We start from the raw sequence: 14,043 nt of genomic DNA, 5'->3' as shown, positions 1-14,043 counted from the left end.
TATGCATCAGCTATTTCACTTATTTAGCTGCTGAAGTCACACAGTACTGGTCAAGTTTCTGCGGAGCTAGTCTATGTAATTTTTCTATAGCTTTAGGGAAACTTAATATAGTCTGAGTTGACCTTTTAGCATGATCGCTTTAATATGTCAGGTATTTATAAAACAGGAAAAACAGCAATTTATCAGTGTTCAGTGGCTGACCTTCGTTGTAGTTGAAAGAAAAGCATTCCTACAAGTATTGTTAAGATGATATGCTAGAACAGATGAAATTTTCTTCTGACCTGATCTGTTATGACATGTCTATAGGCAAAATGCGTTCCAAGTAATTGCTGTGGATGGGGTTTGCAGTGGAATAATTCAGTGTCTCTCTGCTGAAGACTGTACTGACTGGCTACAAGCAATAGCAAGTAACATTTCCAACCTTACAAAGCACAATGTAAGTATGGATCCAAGTAAGCCAGAAGGTTTCCCAATCATATTTGATTATAACTGTCATAAAAGCCTAATGGGTTCACACAGAGAATTATCTGCATATAAACAATGCTTGAGGCTGTCTGAGAGAAGTCAACTCAAGTTTGTCATCAAATCAGACTTTGCGAGAAATCATTGAATGGGAAAATATTCTCCCCTGCAGTCATATAGTTCACTTCATCTCTATCAGAGTTACTCACTTCTTAGCAATACCAGGTGGGATTAGAAACAAAGACCAGACACACATGAGAAAACCAGGTGTGATGGGTAAGCATACATAACAGAAAAAATTATGTACTTTCTTGATAGTTTAAGAAAACACATCTATAAAAAGACTGGTATAATCAGATCTGAAGTAGATATTAGGTCTATTTAGGTATCATTTAACACAAGGAGAATGGCAAGGTGCTTCTGTGGTATAGATACTGATGTTCATTATCAGCAAATATTAAATGCATTTATCCTTCATGCACTGTACTTTTATGATCTGATCTTGTGGGTTAGATATCTCTTTTTATTGAAGTAAGAATAAATGTTATGCAAAAGTTTTGCCAAACTACTTGTGAGCTCGTTTGAGAGGTCTTTTAGACTTGCCTCAGATGTATTTTGCATTTAATAGATGGCATGTAGCTTTTCCCGTAGAAGTCTATATGATACCTTTCCTGTTTTTCCTCAAAAAATACTGAAGACATGGGTAACACCATTATTTTGAACTGAGTTACAACAAGTAAGCCCTTGAAGACTTAATTTATATTTTCTCAAATTTCCTTAAATCTGCTTTAGCCTCCCAAACCTGCCTCTGAATTTGCTTTTGTTTCAAGTACAGGGAACACAGCGAAGGAAGTTGTATTTCTTGGAGATTTATATTCAAGATGCAAAACTGTGTTCCATCTGGCAGCAATATGTAAAAGTCATTGTATTATAAAAACTTGACAGACATGAATTCATCCACCATCTGCAAGCTTCCACGCAATACAAGCCAACTTTATGGCTATTTATTCATCCTTACAATTCTGTTGCCGTATAGAACCTCCCTTGTCTCACTAGGCATCCTGACAAATGAGGGTTCTGATTTTTTTCTCTTGCCATCTTTAGTTCGGACTATTAATAATTCTTGCTACCTAAAGCAGTGTGTTTACTTATAACAATAGATAGATGCACCTAAATTTTATCTGATAATACTTTATGTATCTCTGATGAGACTATAATTATGGTTGTTTGGTGTAACTTTAATTTTGGTAATGCATTGTTGTCTCATGATATATTTTCAGTTTAAAAATGAGTGAAGTTTATAATTCTGCAATAGGTTTCATAAAATACAGAAACAATGTATCAGATGTTTTATAAAATGGAAATAGTAAATTATACAACTGCTATGCCAATCTTTGTATTTATGTTGTCCTAGAGACATCCTGTAAAATAACAGTGAGAACTAGGACCTAGGACAATTATCCATGAATTGGTTTTTAGAACTGTCCTATTTGTTCATAGCCCATATGAGCTTATGGAAATCAATGAGACTGTCTTCTCTGTAATATACCTTTTTTTTTAAAATTGTCGGTTGCCAGAAAGAATTAGTTATTTGACAGCGTATGGGGTGAGTATAGAAAGCGTTGGAAACACAGAGGTAAAAAACCCCCAAACTGTTGCTTGAAACAATGATTAGACGTGATTAGAGGTCCCTATATTTTCTTTCTTTACAAAATGGTTATTGACATACACATACTGTTGATGTTAGCATTTTTCCTCTGAGAGAGACATTTACTCACAATCATACTCCCTTCCTGTGGCATCCAGTACCAAAGAAACAGTGTATAAGATTTTACTTGTACTTTTGGACAAATTGACTGATTTTTAGTTTCTATTACATTTCTATCTATGGGTTATGGAAAATAATTTGTTCCATTTAAATAACATGTAGCTGATAGAAATGTTAACTTACTCTTTCTCATCTCTACCCTTTGAAAAAGAAGGAAGCAGATGAAAATAAGACAGACTATAAAAGCTAAATTGTTTCTGAAAGCATTTCCTTTACTAGTGTGTCAAGTTTGGACTCTAGATTTGGGTGGGATTTATTTTGCCTAAATTTAGTTGTCTTAAAGCAGAACATTTGAAGAGTGAGCCTTATGATTTACTTTCAGCATCTGTTTTATGATGAGATTAATTCCCTCAGGGCATGTCTTTCTTTCCTTTGACTGGTAAGGGACTTTAGGGTGGTAAGTTCAGACTTTGATAACTAAGGATATATGTATATACTGTCACTGGTCTCTTTGAGGGGCCAGAGAGAGTTTCTCTGAATAAATCTGCCAAAGAAATGCCTGGTTATTTTGACAAAAAGCATACTAGTCTCGACCAGAAAGTCTGAATTATTTTACTTTTTCACACACAAGCTGGCTGAAAAAATTCATCTGATGGTTCAAACCCCAGAAACTTGTGTGAGAATAGCATGGCTTTCTCTCCCTATGCTCCCATATGTATTTTACAGTTGTGAAATACAAGTCCCTGGCTTCAAAATCTCATGTTTGAATCTATAGCTCAGTTAAATTTTTGTAAGGATAATGTCAAAATATTTTCTGTCATGATGTAATATGTCCTCATCTGGCACAAAGGTGATGTGACTTAACTGCAGAATTTTCAATATAGCCAGTATCTACCAGAGAACAAGAAGATAACAAAAAGGCAGGAGTAGAAGCAAAACCAAAACATCTTGATATCATAAATTTTGAAAGGAAGTGTTGCTAACTGAATATATGTAATGGAGGCTGGAAGATCATGTCTTCAGGCAAACACGTTTTGCCTGTAGCGGTTAGACTATCATTGTATCAAAAATTGCATGAGGTAAAGCTTGTATTATTATGCAACAAGGTAGTTACAGTTTTAACGTAGAGATTCTGACTATTAAAGAAGAGATTAAATAAAAATATCAATATGTTGACTGATCTAGGTGACTTCATTTAAAATTTTCATCAAGAGACAGACTTCAGGTGTGCACTCCTTTTCTTCATGTTCAGTAAAGTGGAACTAGTGTCCTCCACTGGTTGTAGAATACTGAGGGTGATACCGCTAATTATAATATTTGTAGCTCCCCAGAAACCATGGGAAGATTACATATGAGATTAAGTACATCCCTTTAAAATTACAAAACATTAATTGGCTTATATATTGGTATGCAAACAAAATGAATGCTATAGAAATGCACGGCTGGAAGTGACTTAATATCACACTATAATTGATGATGTGATGAATCCATGAAGACTATTAATTTCTGAAGATGGGGTCCTCTCCAACTTGAGTCATTTGACCTGCATCTGTATTAAAAGTTCATGAGTTTTAGCAATATCCTCAAAAAACAGAGGGGTTATATTAAACCCAAAGTTAGTCTAAACAATCCTGAAACTGAAGTTCATGGGCTGAAATGTGAATGTGTTAAATTGAACCTAGACTTGAGAACTCTTATTCTTCTGTGAACTGGTGAGGTAGAAAAGACTTTTACGTCCTTTTGTTGCCAGTTTGTATGGCAGGCCAAAGATGATTAGAAAGGGAACAAGTGCTGCTTCTACCTTTCCCTACCCATGCTCCAACTAGGACTTTTCGGTTCTGCTGTTCCAGTTCAGCTATGAACTATTGGCTTTTCTATCAACTTTTAAACTGTATTAATTTCTGTGGTAATTGATACTGATTTCTACTCTTTACCATCTATTTTGTTAAAGAATTTTATGATGATAGTGTCCAGTAAGTCACAACTTTTAAAGAAACAATGTTCTAGAAGAGTCCAAGAAAATACTCCAAAATCATACTCTGTGTAAAGATCCACCTGTTGCCAATACATCCCTAATTTACGTGTTGCAATTTTCAAGGGACTCAAAGGCAAAGTTTTTAATGGCTTTAGCATGGATGAGATTTTACCCAAGGTCTTCTTCAAAGTTGACTCCATTGAAAATTATTTGGATGCCACAATATTCTGTTCAAGTGCTGCCAAAAGGGAAAAAAAAAAAAAAAAAAAAAAAAAAAAAGGACAAGCTTTAGGTAAGAATAATAAATAACTACATTGCAGTTAGCATCTTCTAGGTTATAACTTAATGGAGTCTTTGGGAATTTATCCTCCTGAGTCAATATTTGTCATTCTTGCCCATTGCTTTCTCTGTGGCAGATTTTTATATAGTGAGTGCAATGATACTTCTTTTCCCTTTCCTCTTCCATCATTTACTTGGGAGACACTGCAACAATTGCACATTTATACTTCTTACCTTGAAGCTAACACTTGACAGAGAAGAAACAACATGAAATTTATCAGACAAGAATGGCAGGCAACTGAGGTAACATTGCCAAGCAGGAGGTGACAAAAAGTCAGTTTTAAATTTATCTTGAGAGTACCCATGAGATCTTGCAAGATTTAGTTCACAGTGACTTCACTTTATTCCATCAAGTATATTTTCTGGGTAAAAAAATATGTATCTGTATAATTAATGAGGCATGGATACGTTGATGGTAGAAACATGGCAATAACATGAAAGCAGTAGGATTAAGAGGTCTACAAATTGAGTATGTGTTTGGCACAATGTATGTGTTTTCCTGAACTTAAGCCTTTATTTTGAGTGAAGTTCAACTGAAATCATGGCTTTAATCTTATGCTTAGAAAGTAATGCCTAATGAAAGAAACTGCTGCCAAGATGACAAATTTATTTGTCCTTACTTTCACTGGGGAAAAGTGAACAATAATACCTTATGTTTACAATGCTGAAGTCTGGGTAATTGTATAGGGATTCTGTAAGTCACTGAATAGAGGGAGAGGAAAAAGTACAAAACAGGAGAAAAGAAAAAAAAAAAAAAAAAAACAAACAAAATAGAATATGTCCTGTTCCACTTGTGGAAAATATTACAGGACTACATTCAGTGTTTGGTAAATTATTGAAATAAATTAGTAGTACATGTCTCATTGTGCTACCACCAGTAAGAAAGTACTGTGGAATGTTATATTATGTGAATAAATCAATGTCATTTATATGAAGTGAACAGATTTCCCATTTTAATTTTTTAGTTGAAATACCATGGCAGACCATCAGGATGCTCTGATGGTTAGTCATTTTGGAGTTCTCAGGGATTTTATGCTCTTAGATGCCCTGTAATTGTGTATTACAATAATATTTAACTTTTTGTTGGTTACTAAGCTATACATGTTTGGAGCAAATCTAAAATATCAGCATTAGTATCAAACCTCATACAGTGGTATATTATGTAGTACTGCAAAAGACACATACTGTCTATAATTTAGAAGTTGAAAGACTTGTAAAATGAAGACAAAAGAAACAGAGGATAATAGGAATTCTTCAAACTATTACTAATATAATATTTTTTTCATATATGATTTACTTTTCCCAAGACACATCTACTCAGATAAATTGGGCATTATCAAATAAATGTATGTTTGACTGTTTTAAGCAGTATTAGGCATTCAGGTGTTTACAGAGTTCTGACTCTTCGATTTTTTTGTTCTACATCCCATTCTCAACCTTGTGAAAGGAAGCCTGTAGAGGTAGTAATTCTGGTACTGATATTTAGGTCTCTGTAGGAACATTTAAAACTCAGAACTGGATATGCTTATAGCGTACTGCTGCCATTTTGCTTTTCCATATATGGTTCTCTTAAGGCACATAGATCTAAGTAAATAAATGTAGTCAGTGCAGCATCAAAATTAGATGAATGAAATCTCACCTAGTTTTCCTCCCGTTTCCCATGTGGGGTGTTACCAGTTTGACATTTATAAACACATCTGTTTCTATCTCACTGTTATCAAGTGTTACATATGGCCTTGTCTCATATTTACTTCCATTTTGGGCTATTTGCTGCACGTCTTATTTTACTAACTTGTTGCCTGTACCTTTTTGACTGAAGAATTATGAGATATTTTATATCCTCTTGGGTGCACAGAAATGATAAGTCTTGCCACAATGTATTGCTGTTTCTCCAGTGTGTTTCATCTACACTTTCATAACGTAACTGAGTTTAAAGGACAATGTCTAACATGTGGCAGGTCAGGAAAACAGTGCAAGAAAATAATATTTCTTTGCAAAATACTTCTTCCAGGATATTTCTTCCAGAATAGTCACTTTCTCTGGGAAATTTGTAGAAAGAGACTTCTGTCTTCATAGTTGGAGCATTTGTTATGATACATTCTGATTATGGTGACAGCACTCATCATTAAGACATGAAATCTTGCAATCTTGATTTGGAATATAGATTGTAAACTTCAATTAGTCATGATAGGTTTTCAAATTATATAAAATTGCCTTTCTGTACCAACCTTATTCCAAATGTTAAATCTATTAATGCTGTTTTTAATAGTAGCTTTTTAATTTTGCTATACATAGTATCATAAGTCTTTCAGCAGTCAATAATATCTAATAAAAATATTACCATCTGTGTTAATATAAATTACCACTATACAGCCCTAGAATAAAATTTAAGAGAAACAATGTCCTTAGAGACAATAAAATCAAAAGCCCTTATTTTTAAATAGTCTTCAAACAGAAGAACCACAATTTACCTGTTAAATATAGACCTTAAAAAAGAAAGCCACATTATTGCAGAGATAATATTTTTTTCAATTCTATATATGACACTGTCAAACAGCAAAGAATCCCTGCACTCTATCTGATTAATCCAATTTTGTATTAAGTCAAATTAAATTGTAGCATTGGATTGGTATTTAAATAAAAGCAAAAAAAAATCCATCAAAATATTCAATATGTTCTTTAATCTATGTAGGATTTCTATTAAGCTCTGAGACTCTTTATCTTCCTTCATTCCATTGTTATTGAAGGCTTAAATTGACACACTATAATAAAGACTATAATCTGTTGAGTTATAAGACGCTTTAGAGGGATGTCATACTTGCTCTCTACATCCCACTCTGGTGAAAAGTTTCAAGGAACCAGTAATTTATTAAAAAAAAAATAGAAAAAAAAAATCTTCATTGATTTAACATGGCAAAGAAATGGTGGCAATAATAAATGACATAAGAGTAGTCTGACTGGGAACGCAGATAAGCCACTTGTGTTTTTGCAGAAAGGTAGCACATGGAAAAATAAAGTAGTCATTATAAGTGCCCTTTCCTGCCAAAATGCCAAGCTGCCCTTTCAGTAGCAGTTGGAGTCTTCCAGCTACTTTAACCTAGCTTTTGTTGTGCAGTAAACTGTTCAATATTCCACAATTGCTTTATTTTAAGCGAGTGTTAAAAGTGGCTGCTGAATCATACACCAGCAACTGGGAACTGGGAGGCTAGGCAATAATAACCTTTCTTTTTGTATCCTTCCTCTTTGTTGTCTTAAAAAACTACCCCAAACATGAATATCATTATTTGTATTTTAAAGCAAGGTTAACTTGTTTTCACATCCATTTCCTCTTACTTTTAAAATATATTTCTAAAAGGTTGTTACATCAAAAGTTTTGCTTTTCTTACACAACTAATTAAAAAAAAAATTAAAAGAAATTGAAATGCACTCAAAAAGCAATAAAACAAGTCAGGGAATACATTATTAGTAGGCTAATGTATTGAAAGCACTTTCTCCATTTGCTTGTCTTGCTTCATAAAGTGCTGTAGTAGAAATCCAGTGCATTCTGGTAGTGCACAGCTTATATTAATTTGCCTGAGGAAGAGAAGGGACTCAGAGGAGAAGGCAGAGGACTGGGGGGAGAAGGCAAGAATTTCAATCATTCCAGGACAAACAAGCCCAGCTCATGGGGAAATAGACTAAACAACAAATGACCACTAGGCAGAATGTGCTGCAGAGGAAATGAGACCCAAATCCTTTGGACTTGTCATTTCTCTGCTAACAAAATGTGTTATGAAACTCTGTGACAAGTTTCCTGTCTCCTAAATATACCTCACATAGTTAAGTGGCAGGCATACGTGGGGAAAGTCTGAAAAGTCTGAAAATATAGCTGTACTGATCAGCTCTGGGCATCAACGTGATTTCAAAGTTGTTCTGTGGGTTTTTTTCACCAGTTTGTTTATTTCATAAAATGAGATAATTACAGACAAAACTTATTTCAAAGAGGTCGTGGAGTCAAGCTTGAAAAATTGAGAATGAAACACCTTGTTTCATTCTCATTTCCCAAAACATGGTACTATGTAAATTACTGCACTGAGGAATTATTAATTTCCTTTGGGGATTTTTATGTTTTTGAACTCTTTATAATGACCATATGACAGGTTTCTGCATTTTTTTCTTTTTTTTTTTTTTTTTTTTCCCAATTGTTTCAAAATCTTTTTGAACAATTTTAAAGGCTGTAAAAAGGTATTTTCCTGATCGTACAAATCAGGAACTATAGTACAGTGAAATGAAGGAAAAATTTCTTTACTGCATTTATGAAATCACTTGAGACAACTTTGGTCTTAAGTAACCATACTAGAAAGTAACATCAAACACCTCTTCCACTGACTTCTTTGCAATTCCCTGATTTCCCACCTGTTCTGGTAGTGTTTCAGGTTAAGAATCCTATAAAGCTTATTGTTCATGACTGCAAATTTTTAGTTTACATCGTTTTCTTGAATTAATTTAGGAACTTTCTGGCAAAGAGTGGATAAAAGTAGATTTGTTGGGGAATGTAACTGCCTTAAGTATGAGGGGCATTTTGCTTTTCTGGATTTTTCCTGATTCTTCAATACAAATAACTCTGAACTTTGCTAATAAGTGAAAACAGAGGTCCCAAAGATGCAGTGTTCTTCACAGAATCCTGAATTTCATTGGGATTATTTCACCCTGAGGAAAGAACACTGTGAGATCATAGAATTAAACCCTGTCATTAAGACTAAGGGAAAAAAAGTGAACTGCTTTCTATGTTCCGTGTGTGTGTGTATGTTCATATACATACAAATATGTACATAGAAAATAAGATTTAATAGGTGTTAAATGTTAAGAGGGAAAAGTATATTAAATCTATAAAAAAATTTATAAAACAACTTTTGGTTGCTTCATTTCTTTCTGAAATCAAACCTGCAATCCTTTGCTATATGGAATAATGTCTCAGAAGGTATTAATCACGTATATTTGATAGATATTAAAATGACTATACGTTTTTATTTTTGATGCAGGTAATCAATTCTTTATTCCTCACTTTTGCTTTTTTATGAGCCAATTATCAGTTATGCCCAGGTAGTCTGCCAAGAGAGCACTTTATGACTAAAGTGTACATACTGGATTCCTAAATTCTATTTTGATATGAAATCTCCTGTGATTGGGCAGGTAGTCACTAATTTTTAGATATAGAGAATGAGGAAATCGTAAAATGCTTCTGGAAGGGAGGCAACCAGGTAGTTAAAGGGTGCCTGTTCATCTCACCTGTGACTACTTAATGGCTCAGTGTCATAAAATACAACTGAGGAAGAGCCTGATGCCTGTTAATCCTTACACTTGCTTTTAGCTATATTAGCAGAAAGATGATGTAAGGTCAATGGAGATACACAATATAGCTCTTTAGCTCTTTAACATGATAAATTCCAGTTTTATTCATCAGGCTACTTTTTGAATGTCATAAGACAAACTTTATTTCCGCTTCAAATTACTAGTGGTTATTTTACTACTCTTCCAATGTGATGCATTGAAACCACATAGAAAATATTTTAAAAGTATTTTTGTAGCCCATTGTGTCAATAATACACTGACCATTTGAAAAATAGGATAAAGTGATTTTTTAATTTAGATCATATTGTTTAGAGATAGATATGAATATGTGCAACTGATCTATGTAGAGGTAATTTATTTTCATGTTTCATAGGTTTCCTGTTTACAGACATGGTGTCTTAATAAAAACACAGAGTAAAATAGTATACGTCCAGATTCCAAAAATGTCTATAGGTCTATTGGTGAATGATCATGCAAACTTACAGCAGTTTTCTCCTGGGAAAAATCTGTTACCTGCCTAGCAGAAAATATTGTTTTCATTGTGGTTATTTCCTAAGGTGATTTTGTAAGGCAATAAAAAGGATGAAAAACTTCCTGTGGTGTGTCAACATGCTGCAGCTTCTCACATAATTCAGCTGATTTAACATTGTCAGAGAAGTTTTAGCAGTTCTTCTTTTCTGGTATCTGATTGCCAAGGAACTAGACTTATCTTTTTGTAACTAATTTTTTTTTTTTTTTTTGTAAAAATGTAGGAATTCAATCTCATTTAGCTAATTTAAGTGATCTCACAGAAATGCTAGTTGTTTGTCCTGGAGAGGGCAAGATCCTCCCCACCCAAGCTCCTTACATAGTCAATGGATAGAAGAAAAAGTCTTTAAGACTTGAAGAAAGTTTACCAGTCCTCCCAACTTAGGCACTAATTTCTATCCCATTAACTATATGAAGAATGCAGACATCTCCAGGGGGTAATTAAATCTCCTTGAATTAAGTACCTACCTCTCCCACTTCTAATAGGAAATGGCAAGAGGATACTTCAGCATAACAGCCTAGGGATGGGAAGAGTCACTCTGACATGAGAGACAGGAGCTCTCCGTGCTACTCAGCCTGCAGGCCTGGTGCCATATGTCTCACCCCTGGCCGAAGGATGTCCAGAGACAGAGCAGGGCTGAGATTCCGCTCCCCCTTCCACAGACTGTTTGTTGTCTTTGACAGCCATTGAGCTACATCTCAAATTCATTCCAGTGCCATTTAGCAGGAGGCAGGTCTCTCATACAGGCTATCTGCTAGGACTCAACCAGTAGACGTATTGCTTAAGTGCAGCAGATACGTGTTTATCTGCTGCAGCCTGAGTACTGCGTGTCCCATTGTCATGTGTGGGTATCTGGTATTACCTACCATGACCAGATTGGACACGGTCACTTCACGCCCTATACTACAGTGCAGCTTTCATTTTTGCAGATTTTTAAACCCAACTCTGTTCACTAATCTCATAAATAGGTCAATCCATCAAACGGTTATTTTAGCACAGCTAAACATAGGGTGAATATACAGGCAGGAAGAGAAAAATCACCACAAAGTTCTGCAGGCGACTTTGCCATGAAACAGAAAGGTCAGCAAAAACAGGCCTCACAAAGATATCATCAATGGAGCAACTGGGGTTTTTCAATATTTGTGAATCTTGTAGTCAAATAAGCCTTCTTTACTCTTTTCCCTTCTTCTGTCTTCTTAGATCTTCCTTTGCAATCCATGCAAGTTTTAAAAACTAACAGGAACATCTCTCAGGTTAAAATCCATGCTCCTTGAGATGGTCTCACATCACAGGAGGTGTTCCCCACCACTTTGGAGTGCTGGGGCTTCTTAAATTGTGGCATAATAACTAGCCCATGTTGCATTGGGGAAACCAGGATGGTGCAAAATGTGGTTTTGTTTTGTTTTGTTTTGTTTTTTTTTGTTTGTTTGTTTGGTTTTTGGTTTTTTTGTTTGTTTTTTTTTTTTTTTTTTTTTTTTTTTTTTTTTTATAAGCAATGGACTTGGTCATTGCTGAATAAAGGGTGTAAATGAAATTATTTGATTTTTTTCCTTTTCCTGTTTGCCTTCCCATTCATTGTGGCTGCTGCTTTCTCTTCCCAGGTGCAGATGTACCTGGGGAAAATAGTAGGCTTACTGTATAGGTAAAATACAAGTTTTATTGGAAATTTCTAGATAGGTATTTGCTTAATATTTCTTCACTGGAATAGGAGCCTATAGCTGCTGTGCAGATTCAGAAGAACTCCTACTAGTGTCCATTGTATTGCTTTATTATTCTATTCAGAAGGAATAAAATATTCATTTTCTCATATGTGATACTTAGTTTTTTGGAAAATTTTGGATTTTATTGTAAAATGTCCACTGAATTGTGAATATCATTTCAATTAAGACCATTCATGAAAGAAGGTACTGCCAAAGAGACAAAAGGAACTGATGTTCAGGCACCTGTGTTACTGTTTCAGATTCCCTTTATGCTGCACTAGTGTTATTAGTCACTTCCATGAAGTATTCTGAGGTGTCACAAAGACTTTTCTCCTCATGAGTTTTCCTGAGATACTCCAGATGACTGCAAAGAAACTCTTGAAGTTTATTATTATAAGTAGTTTATTATTATCATAAAAAAGCAAATCATGAAGGACATAAGCTTTATAATTATTAAATATTATACACGTGAAGAATGACTACACAGATGTTTGGGCTTTCAGCCATGAGTAGTGTCATTCAACTCTATATATTTTTATGATGCACTTGTTAGAGGGAGTGAATATAGTATTTTTACCACTTATGTTTTTTCTTTGCTGAGCAGAAAAACACAGGCTACTCATAAACTTCTATTTTAATAGTGTGTGCATTCTATTTAAATGTTTGCCTCATTTTATAACAGTAGCAATATTAATTTTAAAGGATTTTTTTTTTTTACAGCATAAATAGGGTGTTTCACAAGAAGAACTATGCCCTTAGGCTGACAACCCTTATGGAATTGTGGAGCTAAACATTCTTTTTCAGTTCCCCTTTAAATAATTGATGAATTATAGCCTATATGCACGTTTAACATCAGAATTATTTCTTTTTGCACTAGATTAACATAAATGGATCTTGATATTGCTGTATAAACATAATGTATAAATTTTAAAATACTATAGCAAAAAAAATTCTAGAAGGCTGTTGACAAACTGCTTAAACATTATTTTTGAAGTTATTTGCTTAACGAGATCGTATACTTCTCCTGACTATTTAGCAAAGTATGCCTGCACCTTAATTAAGCTAGCTACTCTTGCTGCAGCATTATGAAGATTAGCACATTCATTTACCGAACAGTAAACATAAATAGTATTTTCGTCTCAAAATGTAATGAGCAGAAGTCAGGAAAATAAAGTATGCAATTTGAATAAAAAAGAAAATAGTCCCTAGGTCTGGATAGCAACTAGAACTCTCTCAGGCTTGCAGATGGTTCTGCCAGTAAATTAAGTTGCCATTTACATAACTGGATAAGTTGCAGGCCAAACCAGGCTTAAAGCAATTATAGCTGTGTGACCTCTATTTAGTCTTCTGATCCAAGCCCCACTTCCCACTACCTTTGTAAGTTCATAGAACAAATAACAAGAAATCACAGCTTATGCATTTTATGCTTATATTTTTTTAAGCCCTAAAGACAAACTCAGAAATCCTAAAGACAACACAGAAACATCTCACTTGCTCCTGGTTATAATAACATTAATTCTTTACAGTGGGTTGACTTAGAAGGCAGTTTGCACTTTTACCAAGTCATCGGCAAATAATAAAAAAAACAGCTTGCCACATTACTGCTCTACATAGCTCCACTGGCCTTGATGTTTTTATCGGATCAGAACTACAACAGTGTGGCATGGGGTTTTTTTTTTGTTTTGTTTTGTATTTGAATAAATGAGAAACCTTTAGCTCCCAAAACATTAACCTTTCAGCTGAAAAAAATCTTATATTTTTACATGTTGACGTCTTCTATCCCAATCATTAGAAGACAAGAAAAGTTAATACTAATTATGGGGTTATTTTCAACACCACCACTCTGATTTTATCAGTCTGTCATCAGCTTCTTAGCAGTTCTTTACACTGTCTATCTCTGTTGCTGTGTTTACTACTCTTACTTCAGTAGTATTTCTTG

The 14,043-nt window shown here is 34.4% G+C and overlaps 1 protein-coding gene across 5 annotated transcripts in view; it reads left to right on the top strand.

Annotated features, from left to right (window-relative positions):
- SNTG1 (syntrophin gamma 1) overlaps nt 1-14,043 on the top strand; it is a 347,402-nt gene that overhangs the window by 242,907 nt on the left and 90,452 nt on the right. For all 5 annotated transcript variants that reach the window (XM_033001088.2, XM_033001087.2, XM_033001090.2 and 2 more), the window contains one exon: nt 307-436. In XM_033001088.2, the coding sequence (XP_032856979.2) occupies nt 307-436 (130 nt within the window). The remainder of the gene's footprint in view (nt 1-306; nt 437-14,043) is intronic.

The sequence above is a fragment of the Tyto alba genome, unplaced genomic scaffold (genome assembly GCF_018691265.1).
Source record: "Tyto alba isolate M040663 unplaced genomic scaffold, T.alba_DEE_v4.0 Super-Scaffold_27, whole genome shotgun sequence".
Taxonomy (NCBI): domain Eukaryota; kingdom Metazoa; phylum Chordata; class Aves; order Strigiformes; family Tytonidae; genus Tyto; species Tyto alba.
The sequence above is the reverse complement of the archived record's forward strand: the minus strand, read 5'-3'. Positions and strand labels throughout refer to the sequence as shown.